Source organism: Danaus plexippus, chromosome 7 (genome assembly GCF_018135715.1).
Source record: "Danaus plexippus chromosome 7, MEX_DaPlex, whole genome shotgun sequence".
Lineage (NCBI taxonomy): Eukaryota > Metazoa > Arthropoda > Insecta > Lepidoptera > Nymphalidae > Danaus > Danaus plexippus.
In genome coordinates this window covers 3,183,833-3,204,986 of record NC_083541.1, presented here as the reverse complement: position 1 = coordinate 3,204,986, position 21,154 = coordinate 3,183,833, and the positions used below count along the sequence as shown (strand labels likewise).

General features: G+C 31.4%; 3 protein-coding genes across 3 annotated transcripts; 2 read left to right on the top strand and 1 right to left on the bottom strand.

The window, feature by feature from the left end:
• Positions 1 to 327: 327 nt before the first annotated feature.
• On the top strand, positions 328 to 2,037 carry LOC116770584 (uncharacterized). Its single transcript, XM_032662119.2, has 4 exons — positions 328 to 603; positions 849 to 1,114; positions 1,397 to 1,528; positions 1,605 to 2,037. The coding sequence occupies exons 1-4, from the start codon at positions 486 to 488 to the stop codon at positions 2,022 to 2,024; spliced, it is 936 nt and encodes a 311-aa protein (XP_032518010.1). The 5' UTR covers positions 328 to 485; the 3' UTR covers positions 2,025 to 2,037.
• A 1,350-nt stretch (positions 2,038 to 3,387) lies between these two features.
• Positions 3,388 to 11,389, top strand: LOC116770890 (CLK4-associating serine/arginine rich protein). The gene is made up of 16 exons (XM_061520864.1): positions 3,388 to 3,606; positions 3,725 to 3,822; positions 3,923 to 4,101; positions 4,252 to 4,413; positions 4,520 to 4,626; positions 5,222 to 5,394; positions 6,029 to 6,201; positions 6,371 to 6,464; positions 6,625 to 6,882; positions 7,072 to 7,122; positions 7,288 to 7,410; positions 8,168 to 8,231; positions 8,857 to 8,929; positions 9,908 to 10,013; positions 10,397 to 10,480; positions 10,830 to 11,389. Exons 1-16 carry the CDS (start codon positions 3,508 to 3,510, stop codon positions 11,308 to 11,310), a joined length of 2,325 nt encoding a protein of 774 aa, XP_061376848.1. The 5' UTR covers positions 3,388 to 3,507; the 3' UTR covers positions 11,311 to 11,389.
• LOC116770556 (homeobox protein DBX1-A-like) lies at positions 11,330 to 20,801 on the bottom strand. Its single transcript, XM_032662086.2, has 3 exons — positions 20,513 to 20,801; positions 12,716 to 12,933; positions 11,330 to 12,187 (listed from the first exon to the last, which is right to left on the bottom strand). The coding sequence occupies exons 1-3, from the start codon at positions 20,763 to 20,765 to the stop codon at positions 12,050 to 12,052; spliced, it is 609 nt and encodes a 202-aa protein (XP_032517977.1). The 5' UTR covers positions 20,766 to 20,801; the 3' UTR covers positions 11,330 to 12,049.
• Between the last annotated feature and the right edge of the window lie 353 nt (positions 20,802 to 21,154).

Here is a 21,154-nt window from a genome sequence, read left to right as displayed (position 1 = left end):
TTTAAGACACAAAATACAAAAGACATGGCTGTATGGGCTTTGTTCACTTTGCCTGTTCTGAATGGAACGAATTTAACCAAAAAAAAATAATATCTATGATAATATTATATTATTTTCACTATCGACTCACTTGTATATGTTTATTTTACTTAAATATTCTCTAGGATTTTATTAATATGACTTAGGCGTCATTATAACAACTTGGTCGTAATTAATTAAAACATTTTGTATATTGGCCAATATAAAATATAATATAAGCCATGACAACTCATATCCAATCATTTTCTAATACTGACTTATACATGACAGATGACAGAGAGTAATTTGGTTTTTGACATATTTAGGTACAACATGCATGTTAGGTTGCATTAAAGTTTTAGATTATAAATAAGTAATAGTTACAACTATAATAAGAAACAAAAGTTATAACTGTTATACAACATTATACCTTAAATTATATGAACGTCTTATAATAATTTACCAATATGTCAGATGATGGTTTAATTACCGCTAAATGTAGGTTATTAGAGATATTCGCAAATTATGATAATACTGAATTGGAAAATATTGAAAAATGGATTTCTTCACAGGCTTATAAAAAAGGTGAAGTTATTACAGGTTATATTATCTTATTTTTATATTTTTATTAGGTACTGATGCCATATTATGAGCTAGTAAATTTAATACATAATACAAATAATATATAAATACAATACATAAATAAATCTGTACAAGTAGTTTTCTCAGGGTATTTATTGCCTATCTAATCGTTTAAATAAAGATATATTATACTTAATCCAGAGTTGTATTGTGGATCTTATGAGACAAGAAAAATTTAAAAATTTCAGATTTGGAGAAGAAAAAATCTTTACTGAAAGGTGAAAAGAAATTGAAAAGGATTGGTGATTATATTAATAAACTTATACCATTTGAAGCTGAAATGGCTACTGAAAGTATATCACCACCAGTTGTTGGTGATCAGGCTGATTGCAATAAAGAGAACACATGTCATGTTGATGAGTTCCTGTATGATGAGAATCAAGTTGAAGATCTGGTGAAAAAAGGAAAAGTTAACAGGAATTATTGTTTGGACTGCAACTCTAGGAATGTAAAGGTGATTTGAGATATTATTATTAACTATATCAATAACATAATTAGTTTTTAAATATAGAAGAGCTATTGTATGTTACAGCATTACACACAACATATATATGTAATCTCATTGTACTTGGGCTATCTGTATTAAAACTGCTATAGGACATCGGATTGGCTTTGCTTATAGGACTTAATGTATGGCAGACATTTTATTTGTATGTTTAAAAGAACTGCTAAAGTCATCAAACAGGAAAATTATATTGCCTATTTTAAAATATAATTCTATTATTCAATTTTACAGGAACTAACGTACATCTCTCACTCTATGTCGAGAAGGGCTTTGCAGTACATATTCCATGTTTTGTTACCAAAGGATTTAGAAAATAAACAACTTGTAGACATAGGCTCAAGATTGGGGGCTGTGTTATATGGTGTATGTAAAACATTACTTTATACCACTAATAAAGGGTATTATTTGAATTTTCAAACTAATTTATTCTTAATTTCAGGCTTATAATTTTTCTAATGCATCAAAAATAGTTGGCATTGAGATAAATAAAGAGTTTTGTGATGTGCAAGAAGCTACAATAAATAAATTTTCTATGCAAAAAGAAAGAATAGAAGTAATACATGCAGATGTCATAACTAGAGAAGATATTGTTCAATCTGCTGATATTATTGTCATAAATGTTTTAGATTTCTTTGTTGATGTAGATAAACATAAAGAGATGTGGTTCTTCTTTAAGAAACACATCAAAAAAGGGTGCTATTTGGTAGCTAACAGAAGTATGGCAGAAACCTTAGGTTATTTAGAAATTTATGAACAATTTATGGACTGGTTGACAATATGCAAGCCTTTTCAATTGGATAATGAAATATTCTTTGAAGTCGAAGATTACAGTGAACTGTATCTATATACAATAAATTAATTATTTTCATAAAGTATCTTATTAAATTGTTTGTCAATTCCTATTTAAAAAATTATCTGAAACAATTTCAATCAATACATTTTTTATTTCACATAACTAATAATACTTGTGGAAGACATGTTTACTGATTACATATTTTTTTATAAAATTCAAATTATGGATTTTCTATGACTTTTGAAATGTTTAATTTATTTTTATATGCTATGTACAAAACAATCATCAAAAAAACATTAAACCCATGTGCAAAAGGTTAACATTTTTTTGTTATCAAAAACTTCACACCTTTTGTGGACTTATACAATTAAAAAGATTTGATATTACGTCTGCAATGTTTTCTTTAATAAATATTAAAATTTGTTTTAAAATTTGTAGTAGAACAAAATCGATTTAAGGTTTGTACTGAAAAATATTTCATCATAATGTAAATTTTTCCTAATTAGGGCCGATCCTCACTATAAGGGCCGATCCTCACTGTAAGGGCCTATCCTCACTATAAGGGCCGATCCCCACTATAAGGGCCGATCTTTACTGTAAAGCTGTTCACAGTTGATTCTCGAGACAATCTCGATTTAATAAAATATTATGATCTAATAAATATATGTGTTCATTATTCATACCATCCGTAACAGTCCAGTTTCGCTCGAATCCTAGAACAATCATAATCAGGTTTAAAGAAATTTTTCTTTGAGCGAGATCGAACTTGTCAGGACATGTACCGATACTGTGAATATTGTTCCGGGTTCAAGCAGCTTTTACCCGCTGAAGCGATAAATACATCAAATCAATTAACTTCAATACTGTAAGTATATTTTACTTTTAATTAAATTGTAGTAAAGTAAACTTGCATGCAGCCACATTCTTTTCATTACTTTATGTTTTATTATTTTCTTGAAAAAATTATCTTCTTCATCAAGAAGAAGAGCTATAATGGCTATTTCTTCAATCGAAAAATTTAATGAAATTTTGTCACTGCAAATATTATAATAATTTTCTAAGGTTATTAATTATCTACAAGCCCCATACTATACATCCGACTTTTATTATGGGTAATGGTCAGTACAACAGTATATGGGTAACGGTCAATACAACAGTAACCAGTACTACTAAGTAAATAGAAAGTCTAGGAGTATAGATAAAACCATTATATTCTTAGTTACAATTTTAGTTTTTGTAATAGATACCTTGTTTGACTATACAATTTATTTTATTTATGTAATTTATAAATTGCTGTGTATATTATCCGTTTTAAATAGTATAGTGGCAACTTTGTCAGGGTGAAAGAAATAGGCTCAAAAAGACTCGTATCCAGAGCCGTAAAAACATTTACAAAAAAAAAGAAAAAAGTAGGTACGTCTCTAAAGTGAAAAAATAAATAAAATGGCGGCAGCGAAAGAAGCTTGACCTGAGTTGTGTTCCCATGTAGAGATTAAGAAATTACGGTAGATTTTATTTCATTTCTTAGTGTTCAGTAACGTTAATAAAAATGTGGCACGAAGCAAGAAAACAAGAACGTATGATTCGTGGAATGATTGTAGATTATCGTCGCAGAGCTGAACGTCGTAAGGATTTTTATGAAAAGATTGTAAGTTTTTGTTATTAATTTATTGTAATTATTTATTTTAAAGATTTTCAATATTTCATTCTATTTTTTATAATATTAGAATTTGTTATTTGGGTTCACTTAAATTTAATTGTCGTAGAAAGCAGAACCAACCCAATTTTTACAACTTCATGGAAGACAATGTAAAATACATTTGGATCCAGCTGTAGCAGCGGCCGGGGAAGGACCAGCTATTATGTATGTAGCTAATGGATAAATTTTGACGATTCGTCATTCTTGTATCTATTTAAATTTCTCTATTATAAATATTAATAAAATTTATGTAATCCATCCTCAGGATGCCATGGCAAGGGGATACTAATAATATGATAGACCGTTTTGATGTTCGCGCACATCTGGATATTATATCTGAAGTTAAGGCACCCTATATACCACCCGAAGATCTCAACCAAGAGGAAAGACAATGCAATTATGAAAGATATAGGATTCTAGCACAAAATGCCTTTCTAGGCATAAGTGAGTAAACTTTTAACTGAACAACAATCTAATAAAATCATTCATATATTTTGTTTCCTTTTATTTCCTCTATATGTGGTATAATTTTGAAACCTTTTATACACTCTACTGTATCGTTATAATTATTTGTATGTTTTGAAATATTTGTAGGTGAGGACAAATTTCTACAGCAGCTAGCCATTGAGGAGCAGTTCGGTGTTACCATTGAAGAGAAAGAGATGCAAAGGGAGAAGTTAAGTGAAAAGAAAGGGGTCGGTGCTGCCATTGGATACAATTATAACGATCCAACGGTCCAACCATCCACCTCTAACGGTAGATTCAGCATTTCTTAAACCAGTTGGATGAAGATTAACGTTTGGGTATCAGTGGCGGCTGTTAGAATTTGGAGTTATTTTATGGCATTCAGTGTTAATTACAGGCCCAGAGATGAAGAAGGCGGATTCAAAGGAGTCCGACGATGACTCGGACCTTGAGATCATTGATGTGGATCTTAGCATTGATGTTAATAAAATGGATGCTTCACAGGTAGGATTTATTATATTTATAATGTGTCAACTTGCTTGGCTCTGCATTAATTAACCTTAAATACCTATAACTCTTTAGCCATTTACTAAAATTATTTTTTTGTTAAAGAAAAAGTCATATTGATTGACTGATAGGAAAACTTATTGATTTTCCCACATAGAACATAAAGATGCTTCAGGAGAAGCTTAAATATATATTAATTTTTAATTTGTTTTATGCCTCTTATATATCAATATCTTAATTGTAAAAAATGATTTTTTAGGTAATATGTAAACATTACAAGATTGTCTTTGCTGTATATAATTATTGCATCAGTATAAAATCAAAGACATCCAATCATTCTAACACTATAAGTTAAATATTTCGTACATTTTTAATGCTCTCTCTATCAAGGCCTGCCACATATTCTTTCTGCTTTTTTTTATTACTTATGGCTTATTTCTTGAATACAAAACACTATATTTACTTTTATTTCATGATATAACAACAAAAAATATGATCCTTTGTCTTTTCGAATATATTTTATTTTCACATGTCTACCAACAGATATTTATCACTTTACGTCAATAACATTGTGCTTAACTGTTGAGTGTAGGCTCACGAGTTGAATGCCGTTGGACCTCAATATGGTATGGCGGGCTGCGATCTATTCTCATTCCTCACGGGAGATGCCGATGACGCTGAGCATCAAAAACAATTGCTTCGGGAAGAGAAAGAAAAAGCTATGTTTTCAGGGAGAAAGAGCAGGAGAGAGAGAAGGGCACATAGGTTAGTTCATAAATTGATCTATAAATAATAATGTGACACTTATTGTTGTCTATAGATCATTTATAAATATATCAAACCAGATAACCAAGAAAGTAAAATTTTAAAATGTGATTCAGTTAGTTTCTACAATAAAAGTACATATTTGCAATAAATTAAGTTAAATACCCAAAAAATGCTATATGCATTATGTATTAGTATATAAAGTAGATAATTCTGTAATATTTTCGGCTTTATATAGCTTATATCTAAATAAAAAGTAGATCCATAATGTATGTGTCAGCTAACAGCTTACACTTTAACGAGAAACTGTTGGTTTTAAATTAAGTTGACCAATTATGAATCATCAATACCAGAACCTTGTAGTAGAGTCTAAATTCTAAATTTAAATATTCCGAAAGGTGGTGGCATCTTTACAATGTTTTGATTGATTCTAGTATAACACAGAGTACAAAATTATCAATGAGGATTTATGAAACAGAAAATATTATGAATACAATATATGTATATCATGCTTAAATCATCGACTCTAGTCAGGGCGATATAGATTTACTGCCATTTTTATTTGCATTCTATATATTATATATTAATATTAAATTAAAATATTAGCATTGCTTTAATAATTTTATTATTTCAGGGATAAGAAGCTAGCGACTCGTGTAGTAAGTCCCCCGAGCTACGCGGCCGCCCCTTCCGCGCCCGTCGCTCCGTCCCGCTCGCCGAGCCGATCCCGTTCCCGCACTCCGTCACCTGACAATACAAACATACAGTTCATAACATCCTTCGGACCGGAAGACGACGATACCGCACGTCCGTCCATATATTATACTTAGCTCTACACGGGCATACTTCCACCTGAATGTGTTTTGATAATATTTTTACATTTTTGCTTTCATAATTTATTTTCGTGTTTCTTTTTTTATCAAATATGCATCTTTTTTAAGTCTTACGTTCTAAAAGTATTCGTTTTCACTTACAGCACTTCCAAACAAGCCGTTGTATGCCGACAAGGTGAAGCAAAATTTAAAGAAAGGAATGTCCTACTCCGAAATAGTGAAGAAATCTAAAACTTTGTAAGATTATCTTTTTCTCAATTTTGTGTTACAAGAATAAGATAATATAGTATTATTTAAAGGACTATAAAATGTAAATAACTCGAAATATAAATAACAAGTTTTTATTTAAATATTCAAAAAATAATGAAATGTATAGTAATGTCAACAATAATTTCAGGTCATCGTCATTCGGTGCGCCAATCGGTCCTCGTTTGCAATCCCAATCCCGGTCTCGATCTAGATCTCGGTCCCGGTCCCGGTCTCGGTCTCATTCCCGGTCCCGCTCGCCTCGCAAATCGAGGTCTGCATCGCGTTCGAAGGCTTCGAAGTCGAGATCGAGGTCGAGGTCATACCACTCGTACAGGAAGACACACTCGAGGTCGCGATCGCGGTCCAAGTCGAGGAATTACCGAAGAAGATCGAGGAGTGTTTCGAAGTTGGTACATTTGTTTTATAGTATATGGGAACTTATATATAAAACTTTGTCATAATTTTTAGATAATAATATATATTTATATTAATTTGTTATTTATGTGGCTTGCTGACATTAGTCTTATTTAACATAATTATAAGTATATGCTTATTTATAAAATAGTTCAATAATTCTATATTATGCTATCCACAGCCATGCAAGTTATACAAATCGTAATAGATCCAGGTCGTTGTCGTTTGAAAGGTAAGCGTCTTATTAATCATTTACCCTTGCGGTAAGTTTCTCAAAAAAATTCTATACCAGAAATCTTCTCCCAATCATTTTCTCGCTTATAATTAAAATTAATATAAATATAAAATTTATTTCTAAATACATATATTTCTTCTATTTATCAATTTAATATTACAGTAACGATAAAAATCAGCCTCCAAGTAAGCCGGTACCGCGCTACTATGGACGGAGGAAAGAAGATAAATCATCAAGTGAACTGTCGCTTGACTCAGACACGACTGATTCGGATGAAAACAATAAGTGAGTTGTTTGAAACATATTTAAAATAAAAAAAATGACTTTAATATATTATTTGATTTTAATCGTATTTTATTAAAAGTATAAGTCTTCGTAAATCAAGGTTTTTCTTGATTATGATTGTTCATTAAGTGCATATTATTTAATAAGGTCTGAGTTATGTTTTTATTCACATGAATCAGAGTCCAATAACTACATCGACGTATCACGGATAGCAACATAATGTACTTTTAATAAAATATAGACATACTTTGAAATCATAACCGAAATATTATATTAGTAAGCCTAGTATTAAAGTCACATTTATGAGACACAAATAAATTGTTTCTCGAATTCCTCTTTATAAATTAGTCTTCCTCGAACAAAGTCAACATTCACATCTCGTCTGCCCATGATCATGGTAGCTGAAAAGTAACCGAATCGTCGAGATTCTGTAGTTTTAAAATAATAAAATCCGCGTAGTATATCCGAAAATATCTTAGTTTCATTTAAAAGTCAACATTGTTTGGTAAATGAAGTAAATCTTATACTTGCTATCAATAACTTCCCAAGTTAAACGTTGAATATTTTAATATAAAATTTAAATGACGTTTTCTTATTCTGACTGTATAGATTATATTCTCTATTGATCCATGATATTTAAGGAGTATTGTGCCTCCTAGAATATATGTTACAATGTAGGTTAATTGGACCCATGATGTTTAAGGGAGTTTTTTTTGTCCTAGAATACTTGCTATAATGCTGAATACTTATTTTCCAGGTCAGCGGGTGGCAAATCAAACCCTAACCAGAATCAGTTACGATTAACTGGATCCAGCTCCAAAGTCAGTAAGAATCATTTTATTATTAAATTGTACGCTTACATTAGCACTAGTTATACATGTAGATTACGGTATGGAGTTATCTTCATTGGGGCATACATACAGATGTTGTCTTTGGTTGCAGTAAATATATATTAAATTTATACATGCACCACAAACTTACAGTAAATAGAAGGTTCTCTATATAAGATTTTATAAATCAATATGTTTGTTTATAAAAATGAAATAATTTTTTGTAATAAGATCTCTATACATAATTTTTCTCATAATATTTTCTATAATATGAAAACTGCTGGTTAGATTATAAATATATTTATCAAAGTGTTCCATGTTTGCATAAATAAAACGAAATTATTTTGATTTTGTTTATGCAAATTGTAAAAAATTTGAAATTATGAAAATATGAATGAATTTAAGCTATTTTCGACCAAATTTATTTCAAACACTTAAATATTAAGCTCGCTGATGTCTTTTTTTTACATTGTGTATTGCTTAAAATATTCAATGTGATTTTTATTTTCTATTTATTTGCGTGCTTGTATTAATGTTGTGTTATTACTAAAGCTGTTCTCAGTGAAGAGGAAGCTTTGAAATGTATGCAAGGAGTTAAAGTAATCCTATGTTACAGGGATTGTCGCGGGAAGCGTTAAGTATGAAGGAGAAATTAAAAAGAAAAATGCAGGCACAGTTATCAAGGCAGTGTGAGTTTCAAACATGTACTTCATTTTCAACTATAATATGATAGATGTTGACACACACACTCTTATCAGTCACTAGCTGTTGCCCGCGGCTCCGCTCACGTGTTGGTCGCTTTTCGCATAGCCATATATTTATCACACTTAAAATATTAACACACAGAAAAGGGATGATAACAAATACTAGACAACCACAACCAACTAACAAACAATGAACATTCGAACCGCATGGTAGTGTCATTACACAACGCAGATTCTTAATACCACGATCTAGGTTGATGGAGTATTTTATCAACGCCATCTATCGAGCACAGTGTTCAACGCTTCAACCGTTATTTGTTGTTTCTGTTACCTCTCATAAGTTTTAATATTAAGATTAACATATATTAGAACATATTTTTTTAGTAACTAATATAACTATTATAACTAATTAACTATTAACTAATAGATAACGAATCAATATTAAGTTGTAGTGTTTAAAAGTTTTGAGGCAGTGCTTGAAGTAAATTTTTAATTGACCATAACTTCTTTTTCCCTTAACCGATTTTGACGAAACAGTCTTGACAATGCTCTTAATTATATGTAATCCAACTTAAAACCGCGTTCAAATCCCTTGAATAGTTTTGAAGTTATAACGAACCAGCAGGCAGACAGAGAAAAATTCCAAAAATGTTTTTTTTTTGGTTTCTATGACCCTTCTTTAATTGCCTCCTATCAGTTTTTTGGAAAAATATTTAATGTACAGACATTCGATTTTTACACTCTTATTATATGTATAGATTTGTCATCAGTAGATTGAATCGGAAAGAATTTAACATATTTATTTGTGATGCCTGTTAATAAATTATAAACATTGTTAAGTATAATATAAATAATAATAATAAGTAATATATATATATATATATATATATATATATATATATATACATTTTATCTATAACCTGAGTGTTTTTGTTATGAGTTTGTATAAAATATACTTTTCAGTGCGTGCGGACAAGCGGGCTGAGGCTGCTCGAGTGGAGAGAGAGAGTCGACGACAGGCGAGGAGAGATCAAGAGATGAGAGACCTCGCTATCAAGCTCAGGAGGAAGTAAGACTTACACACATACAGACGCACACAAACGTACGGACGCACGCACGCACGCAGTTGATGAGCTCTATAAAAAATTATTTAAACTTGTAGTTGACTTCACAGCCATACACCACTGTAATCTCACAGACCGATCTTACCAGACTTTATGCAATGTATCAATGTCACACTTTGACTCGGTTCGCAATAAAGTATTTGTTTTTTACCAAAGAAAAAAAATCATTAAAACAATGATAATCTTATATGGACTTACATTCTGCGCATATTTAGTTTTAGACCATTAGAAGGAGGCTATAAAATTTTTGTTCATATAGTCTGTAATATATTCATAGATAGTATTGTATATCAATTTATTTAAAAACCTTATGCTATAACATCTTCAGGCAGCGCGAGATGAGACACCAACAGTATCGACGTTCCAGTGACGAAGACGATTCTGATAAGAGTGGAAGTGAAACCTCTTCAAGGTAATTTGAAACACTATTTATCGAACAATATTTTTAAAAACCAAGAAGCAATTTAAGAAAATCGGCGAAAGTCTGATATGAAAAACCATTCTACAGAAGACAAGTAGTATAATATTAAAAATATATTATATATTTCTTATGACATTTAGAGAATTTCAAGTTATTGTTATATAAGTAATATGTATATTTTATCTTCACGGAGTCGATTAAAATTCTTTCAAATAATACTTTGCCAGCAAAACAAAGCAATAGTTATCAGCTAGCTAATTTCCTTTAAATGCTCTTATTCAAACTGAGCCGCATTGTAACATTTTTTACCTATTTATTTACAATTATATTTGTCCTATAGAAAATCGATAAGTGAAAATAGAAAAGAAAGGAGCCGCTCTAAAAGCAAGCCCCTAGAAGACAAGCCCATACAAGTTTGGGACACGAAAATGTCGCCGTTTAGATCCAAATACGAAGGAGAAACATCGAATTATTCAACGAGGAAACGTTATCACAACTCTAGAGAACACTCTGTGAACCAGGACGATTATAGAGATAGTCGGAAGTACGACGACGAGACATATCAGAATAGGTATAGTAGACAGAACAGAGAATATAGCAGGAATTATAGCCACGATTATAATCGTTATGATACCTATGATAACCGAATGGAGGACAGAGTACAGACGAGTTGGAGGCGGCCGTACGGCAAGAGAGGCGGTTATAGAGGGAGCGAGAGGAATAAAAACGACCATTACGGTGACGGGAGCTCGAGCAGGAACCGAGACGACGACAGGGACAGCTCTAGCTATAGAAACAAAGTGAAACTTGTAGATTACTAAGACAAATGAAACGCCAAACTAGTGTGCTTGTTTATATTGTAACTAGATAAGACAATATAATAAACTTTTATTCCAAAAATGACTTTTCATTTATGTGATCTGTACAATTTATACATTTAATTAAAAATAATAAAGTTATTTGTATCTTAATATTTTACTTATTTTTAACGTTACAATTATGACTTAACACTAGTTGTCACGTACGTTTAATATGAATACCTAAAAATAGTTCTTAATTTCCACCGATTTTGGTTTTAAAGCTTTACAAAGTACACATTATTTAATTAAAGTTAAAGATTATAAGACTATAGATAGACAAGTCTATATTTTTTAATTATCTTCGAAAAACTAAGTGTACAGAAATTGTATATCAATATATTTTACTAATATTTCATCTAACAATAAGACTTACTTTCCTTTAACAATAAATATCTACTACCTTCCACTTGATTGTTGCTGTTATCCTTATTGGCTTTGATAGCGTTGCTGGCGAGTGGTTTCAATAGGTCCTAAACTTAAATATGTGTAACGCTTCACGTTTTCGTCTGTCATTATTTATAGTATCTGTATCGTTCCAATTATAGAGTATGCACTGCCGAATCGAGTACTTTTAAATTTTTTATCAAACTGTCAAAAAGTAAACAGCGAATGTTATTCACCACATTTTTTTTCTTATTAGCTGTTTAATCTTAAACTGACGATTATTTTTCGTTCTAAATAAGTTTATTTAGATTTAATTTTAATCGCTAAGTGTATCAACATCGACATCTTCATTATCTTCATGGACTGCGGTGTCTGTGTCTCTCGTTCCCGCCAACCCTCTACCTTCTTTCGTGTGACGCCATTTCATACGACGATTTTGAAACCACACTTTCACCTGAACGTTATGAAAAATATACATGGCGTTACTTTAATACGAAAACTTAACATCTGTCGTATGACATATAAACACTAAAGCTATTGTAGGCTTACAATAAACTGATTTGAATTAAAATAGAAAATAATATATGTATGGTTGCACTACATAGTTAGTTTTATGATTTTATAACACATCTAATGTTACTGTGTTTGCAGTGGTTGGAAATGAACAAGAGAGTATTGAAGCAAAGCAATTACTCATTTTATAAAAATTCCCTCCAGACATCGTTACTCACAATACCCCTCATTCTTTCAGCGATGTGTTGTAAAAACCAAAAGGGGACGCTAACGATTTGCTTTAGTATCTCACAAATAATTAATTATTTGAGAGTACTGCGATTTGCTCTCCTAAATATATGCATATACACTAACAATAAATTATATTATTTACTGTCTGGATTATGAATATGCATTTGTAAAGATTTTTTATCACAGTGTGTATTTTATTCACTTTTTTGTGCTATAAAAATAAGTAAAATAGTCGTACCTGAGCATCAGTCAGACCGAGGGTGGCGGCTAGCTGCCTCCTATCAGGCTTGGTAATGTATTTTTGTATTTGAAACCGTCTCTCCAAGCCTTTCCTCTGAAGGTTACTAAAAACAGCTCGCGACCACGAACGTTTTCTTTTACCGCTCGACGAAACGTCACAACGTGGCGCAGATGATTGTGTTGGAGACGATGTCGGCAGAGGCAAGCGATAGACAGCTGAAATATAAATAATTGACTTATTATATGGCTACTACTTTAATTTAAATAAACGGGGAACAAATATGTATATGTAGAAACTGGATCAAATAAAATAAAAGTCATCACTCCAAAGTATTCACTCCACAGTATTCAAAGTGCGAAATCTCCCAATGATTGTCTGTCAAAAACTTTGACGTAAATTGTAGTCATTTTCATTTATTTCCTTCACTATCTGTATTTTATAGGGATGGAATTTCAATTCACGTTTTAAAATCCGCTTTACGGTTGATTTAGTGACGTTTAAAGCCGCCGCTCTTTTGCGTATTGACAAGCGTGGATTGCGTCGAACTGCAACTTCGTATATTGTTTCTTCCGTCCTTGAAGTTCTGCTTGGACCCGGACGCAATTGATTTATAGCGGAACCGGTAGCTCGAAACTTGATTATCCATTTACGAATCAAATTTTCGCTTGGTCCATCGCGTAAACGTTTGATATTGTAGTGGGAACAAAACTGTCTCCGAGCCACGACGTAAGATTCCTCATCTTTCAAAAACACTTCGATAGCGAACGCGCGGTGCTCACCCGACCACTTAGTCCAGGCGCTGGATGGAGTTGAGTGTGCAAAATGTGAGGACCGCCTTCGGTGAATGGTTTTGAACTCAGAAAAGCACGCAGATTATGATTCTGAATGTTGCCAGGAGCCATATTGGTCCATTTTTTTTACACCCCACCCCCTTAGACATTTAGCAAATGGACTGAACACATACTTTGATATCATTTTAACGATTGTTTTAGTGAGAGTAACCAATTGATTTTTATGTTTAAAGATACTTAGAGCTGGTCACGTGATAAAACAACAGAAAAATTATAAATAAAAACAATTATTATAGATTCAAAAAAATCAATTTTTAATATATTACAAATGAAAAATGATAATTATCAATCTTTCTTATTCTGACAATCGTTATTTATGCATTTGCATAAAGAAATACAGTAAATATGTAATTTGTATACAAGAGCAAGCCATTGTTTTACAATTGCATGCACATTTACACGGTTGAATCAACAATTCCAGCAGTGGTTGCTTGGTCATTTGTCGTGGGTACAAATTACCATCCTTCCTTTCATAGCCTAAGAAGGTGTAATCAATTGGCTGTAGTTGAGTTTGGTCGGCATTTATCCATACATATGTTTGTGCTGAAGCTCTCAATAGACGTAAATGTAGAGCATCTGATGTGCAAATAACTTTTAATAAATTTAAGCTGAAACCGATATTTTGGGAAATTAACTTATACCGAAGTTCATCAGCTGTTAAGTTTTTTTTTTAAAAGAGATAGGTGCAAATGTTTTCCAACTCTTAAAGCTGTTCGACACTTAGGTATGGATTTCCCAAATGCTTTAGAGCTTCTTGTACAAAATCCAACGATGAAGCTTTTAAAGCGTTTTTTTTTTAGCTAAATCTGCTAGTCGAATCGCAACCACTGAGAGCGTGTAACGCTGGCAAAATACCACAAATATTTTCTCCAAGGGGTTGAGTAGCCAAATGACATCCTAAAATAAATTTCTTCTTATAGGAACCGTCGAACCATAAACTTAAACAGTCTAGACGTGCAAGCTTGTTCCAGAAGTAAATTCCGAGAATGAAAACATCTGTATCAGCACTAATGATTATGATATAGCCAAGTTTGACTTTCACTGCGCGAAATATGTGACAAATCATCCTTGAATCCGCTTCTAAATGGTTAGAATTCAGGTCAGGTACTTCAAAAACTAAAGAACTTTGTAATTTGAAACATCTTCTTTTATTATCAAATCGTCCACAAATATATAACTCGCAATCCTAATTTATTTGTGCAGATCTAGGGGCAGCATTACAAAGAAATACTAAGTAGTTAGATACAGCTAGTTCGATACAATTTATTACTAACTTTTCAAATGATTTATCCATATCCATCACGTAATTTCTTCGTTTACTTGTTTGTTTAACATTCATTCAAAAGCATTTTATTTATTTATAACTAAACAAGTCTTTAATAAGTTGATAAAGAATGACACCACTAGTATCCCATTAACGTAAAGCACGATTACAAATTAAATTTTAAAGCAGAGTGGAGCTTGGCGGTGGGGGTAAGCGTTTAACGTTAGATAGGGGCCCCGTAAAGCTACACCTGGGTCGCAAGTCCCATGCACTGTAGAAGCTCCTCTCCCTGCAACGCGATGGACTCGGTATCCTCACGGTGAATCCATGGAATGCTGAGAAGTTTCGTCTCATATATTAATCGGTTAGCTGCAAACTCTTTATTTGAGATATCTCAATTTTTGCAGTGAGTCTAGTGTTCGTTTCCTTCACAGTACATTTTTTATCTTTTTAATTCTTTCAAGGAGTAACTATATAACCAAAAAAAAAAAATAATAACCTTTGCACAATCATATTAAATAAGCTAAAGATAAATAATTTTAACTACTAAAATTTTCAGTCCATTGTAACGCAGTCATTTTGGCGTTCTTATTTTGTGACGTCAATATACACTCCGAATAATAACAGCGAAGCGTCTGTTGCACAGATTTCCGAATTTTTGTAACTTTACATAAATATTATCAGTTTGTTGTAACGGAAGAACTTAACAACATTGTTCTTCAATCATAATAATGTTTATAGAACTTTCAGTCACTTCAAAAATGTATTTGTAGTTGACTCTGTGTTTTGTATTTAAAAAAAAGACTTTGTTTTCTTTATTAATATATCGATCCTCTGCTTCTTCAAATAAAGGGCATTTTACTTCCATAACATCTTCAGTTACTTAATCAAGTGAAGCACATACGATAGAGTTTTCTCAGCTTCACTTTAAACCACACTTTGTTTTTAATTCTTTTCTTTGGAGAAGACGACTTCTTTCTTCATCCTCTGTAGGTATCTTTTAATTTAGGTGCCTCTATTATAGATTCAGTCATTCTACCATGCAAAGTTTTACAGTGGGCTTCCTTCAGGAGATTTTGAAGCAGTAATATGAGTATACCTAAGTTAATACCACATGGACTATAAACTTGGTCAACTTAATATATCAGTGACGGGGACGTCACATTTCGATCCACCAACAGTGTAGCGTTGTACAAACCTGAGAGGGTATTTGAAAATTACTACTTTTAAATAATTATATTCAATAATAAAAACATGTTTATATATAAAATGATGTATGTGAGTATATTTCTTTAGCAAAAAAGATTGTGTATGAAGTTTTTGGTAAATTTTTAAATCACAAGCATATTCCCTATTTAAACATCGTACTTAGGTAATGTATTTAATGAATATTTTTTGTTAAATAAATTGCATTCAGATGCTCAGAAATTTATAAATCGTTATTTATATTGAGCGAAAAGCGAAATATATGTATAGGGAAGTAATCATCTAGTTTTTGAAGTGACAGTTGTAAACCTTTTACATTATTATTCAAAATCCTGTACATTTTATTTCTATTAAGCTTTGTCTCTCATTACAATCGAATATTTTAATTAATATCTAGATTGTCAATATTATTTACATTAAGAAATTCATAGAAAAGCAAGAATACTGACATAAAATGTTATTACTTTAAAGTATATTTAAAGTTAAATGTTGTGATGCATTAGAATCTTTCTTTTTTAAATTCCATGTAACATTTTTGCTACAAAAGGGATTATAGGGGAGATAATGGAGGATGTATATTTTTTCACAATTCGTATGGCTATTTCGAATAACGGGCGAAAGTATGAAAAATATTCGCATGTAAATTTTCGTTAAAGCATAACCAACAGTTATCTATAACTGAACCCACCGGAAGTAGAAGTTATCTTTTGGTCTGTTTAAAGTAATTTGCTGTTTTCTTGTGAGGTTTTTGGCTAAAATGAACTTTTTTGACACCAAATAAGCTCGCCAGTGGTAATTATTGTATTCTTCACATTCATCTTTAGTATTCTAAGAGTGGAGACTGCTTTTACCTCAAAGCTTTAAAAAGCCTTGCGGAAGGATATTCACCGAAATAACTGTGACGGTTTACTGAGATTTATGTTGATTGCAAATGTTATAGGTAGGATAGCCATCAGTACAGATAACTAGTCTCAAAACTTTCAAACAAGAAGAAACGGGAAATAACGCTTTATAGTGTAGCAATCTATCTTAAATAAAAGTAATATTACTATTAATATTAAAATAATATTAATATACACTGTGCCTAAAAATATATTTATATCATTGTTAAATTTGTTTCATTTGTTGTTGGATTTTGACAGGCCCTATCAACAAGAATTAAAAGTGAGGTTAGTATTTGCAAATCAAATTTAATAATATCGTAAGTCAGGGTCTTTTGCGTTAAAACTCTATGGACTATGGACACTAATAAAACATAAACATATAAGTCCACAAGAAATTATTTTATATTATATTAAATTAAAACACTTAGCAGAGCAATGCCAACATTTTTATCAAACCTTGGGTATCAGTTTCTTTTAAATATTGCAATGCAATGATAGAAAATGTGGACATCATGGTGTTTATATATAATAAATTTTTATAAAGTAATATTTCGTCCCAGTTAATTCAATTTCATGTTCTTTTGTTAATAATATCGTCTATATCTTAAAAAAAAGAGATACTGTCAAATTTCAAGCTGGGATTTTCAAATGGAAAGAGACTGCGTTTTGAAAAGAATTGGTTGATTCTTATATTTTAGAAACTCGCTGTTGCCGTTTGTTTTGCTCGTACATGAAACTCCTTTTCAGAAAAACGTTATCAACATTTTGATTGGTGCATTTGACACCAATTTATTAATAAAAATATTGAGATCTAACGAGCTAGAAAGGAGTCGATCTTTAACTAAAGGTGAAATAATTTCACAAACATTGACAACTTTTTCTTTGTGAAAACTTTTAAAAAATAGCCCTAGTTACTTTCATCAACATTACGTATCTGCGAATGAAATTCCCGTCAAAATGAGTTCAACCATTATACACATTAAGCGGATTCAAACAGAGAGACAGACTTAAGTAAAAAAAAATGTAGTGTTGATATAGGTGAGGCATATATGATAATATTTAATACGTATTTAGTGAAAAGCTGTTAATTTGAAATTACCAAGAGACTTAAATTTTACTTGTTGCTATAGACAGCCCTAAGAATTCAACATAATATAAATCAAAGAAGGCTTTTTTGTAATCCAATCTCTAGAACAGCGACGCTTTCACACTACGCTGTAGTACTCTGTTATAGTAGTAATCAACCCATTGTGAAATCATGTCTGAGTTTGATTTTAAATTACTTAGAAATCAAAGACATATCAAAAACTAGACACATCAAAAACTTTTAAGGACCTTGTAAATATATTCAGTGTTTTTCGAAATCTATCTTTGGATTCCTTTTATCGCCAAGAAAAAATTACTCGTTTTAAAAAGTATAAACAAAGTAAATATAATAACTGTGGTTATTGTCGATCTACAAAAATAGAAGTACGCAATTATTATTAGATACTAAATTATTAGTGCAATTAGTTATTTTTTGATAAAAAAAATGTAAAGTACCTAGTTGTTATTGTCATACCGAAAAATGTTTAGATTATGCAACGACAAAGATGAATTATCAACAATGATATACATATATACATATGTACACATTTTATTTATATCAATGTTTCATCGTTGCCCTTTTATTATATTGAAAGTTATTAGGTACACGTTGAGTTAATCTTCCAAATCACATAGAGAAAAAAGAAGTAATTTTATTGTTTCCCGGACTCTATAAGAGTATTATCTATGTACCTACATAGATAACACTGACATCTCTACGGTCACATAATAGTAGGTATTATATGACAGCAATAGTTGGTACGTGACAAGTAAAATACTATAAAGATATTAAATTAGTATTTATTTTTAAAAGAAAGACAAAATAAACCGAAACCTGTGGTTATGTTTTTAACCATTCCCAATTATCATACTAACTCACTCTATTTTTAAATTACGTCCCTTGTTTGTTTCATTAAGAAATATTATACATTTATTTTATTATTTATTTAACCTAAGCAGCAAGTGTTAAGTATTCTCATTAAGTGTTAAGTATTTAAGCCTTTAAGTTATTATTTTAACAAGGCCAGTCGTAGGTGGCTAGGTACGCATAAATTTAAGATTACCAAGCTATTAGACAATTGATGTCTTATGCATACCAACTACAATCCTTTACTATAAAAATATTTTTTGAAAACGATTAAAGCAATAGCAAAAAAGCAATAGCAATAGCAATAAAGGCAGTGGAATTGTAGTTTTTTTAAAAGTATTTTTAAGAATATTAAAAATAGATAGACAGATAGTATTTTCAGGAATTACGTCATAACTTATCATGTTAAGACTTTTGCATCAAAATTTTATAACACAAAATTATACAGAGAAATGCAAAATTTTGTTCCCTAAAAAAGGAATTCATGTTTTTTTTTTGGTGTGAGCATAAAAACAACATAACGATGATTTAAAATAAAAGTTAAAATAATCAGTGCTTACTAAATTCTAAAAACTGGTTTGCAACGTCTATGTAAGTATTCCTCTAAGTAATTTGTAAAAGTCTTTATTTATTATCGACGTCATTATGTAAGAAAATTATATCATATATAATTAAAAATAGAAAATTACTCGTTTTATAGCGTGAATCGTTAAACCAAGGTTTTAATTTTGTTTAAATTAGGGCATCAAAGATTCTAAAAAAAAAAAAATCGCAATAATAAAAAATAAGTATGTAGTATTTAATTCCGATATTTTTTTTATTAATTTATAAGTATTCTGAAGTATCTATCTTGATTATTTAAATTATTATTCATAATACCTGGAGCAGCTTTTGTTTTAATGTGGGAAGAACCGTTACCTACGTCAGTACGTAAAAAGTTATCATAGAATAAATACATTTTTAGATGTTTATTTATGTTTTAATATTTTTATACACCGGCCTTAATTATCCTAGAAATCTTAAAAGTAGATATTTTTGTGTCAAATGTTTATACTAAACAGAACTTAATACTTGGTTAGGTAGAGAGAGGAGCTTGGACAGTGGAGGTGAGCGTTTAACGCGCGTTAGATAGGGGCCCCTATACCTACACCTGGGTCGCAAATCCCAGGCACTGTTGAAGCTCCTCTCCCGGCAACGCGATGGACCCGGCACCCGCACGGTGAATCCATGGAATGCTGAGAGGTTTCGTCTCATTATAAATATACTTATCACATGCTTTTCGAATTGATTTTTTAAAGAATGCCCTGAACAAAATACATTAATTACGTCTATAGCTGTAATAACTACCTACATATTATGTAATTGGGTTTACAGGAACTTGGATGTTGGAAGAATCTTATAGTGGGTTTGTACCTACTTCATATTCTTACTGAGTTTGTTTTAGAATTAAGTTTTAACTTTAATAAAACATCTCATATTAAATAATTTGTGTTAGCTGAAATTACACCGGGAATTGTACAAAAATTCATGAAAAACCAAATTAAGCACCCTGACATTAAAAATTTGTCTTTGGCTTGGAAACGATTTGTTCAACTTTGTTCAATAATATTAAAGTGAAGATTTTTAATATCATACCTGAGGTGGGCCTCAACGCTGGATGCAGATGTGCATATGGTAAAGGCAATTGTAGCTGCAGTAGGGGAGGCTCATCTCTACAGCATCTGTAAAGTGCAGCGACACATCCCGCACAGGGCGGCTCCTGTCCTCTGACCTCCGACACAGAACCATCCTGACGACTCTCATTGTTACCCAGAATACTATCAACACTGAATTTCAACTTGGACGTGTTAACATCACCACTAACCGAAGTCATGACTCCATAATTCATCAAACCTCCTTCGTTCGCGGACGTATAAGAAAAACTGAGTGTCGATTACAGCGCGCGTCGCTGCGCAAGCGCATGTTGGGCGTATCTTAGTGAAATGATATTTGTGATTGGACGAACACAGTGGGGCGTTGTACATTCAATGCAATGGAGTTCTTGAACATTGGACTGATGTTACAGGAACTGTATTTGTTTACAATAAACAGACTCCTTAATGTGTTTTATATGACTTTGCAAGTTCAATTTAATTTTATTACGGACAAGCTTACGTCATTTGTAAGGGTGGTAGCAGAAGTGTTGCATACATCTTAAACACTGACAGTTCATAATAAATATAAAACAATTTTATAATGTTAAACTTTTAACGCAACACAGAAACAAGGCATTATTAC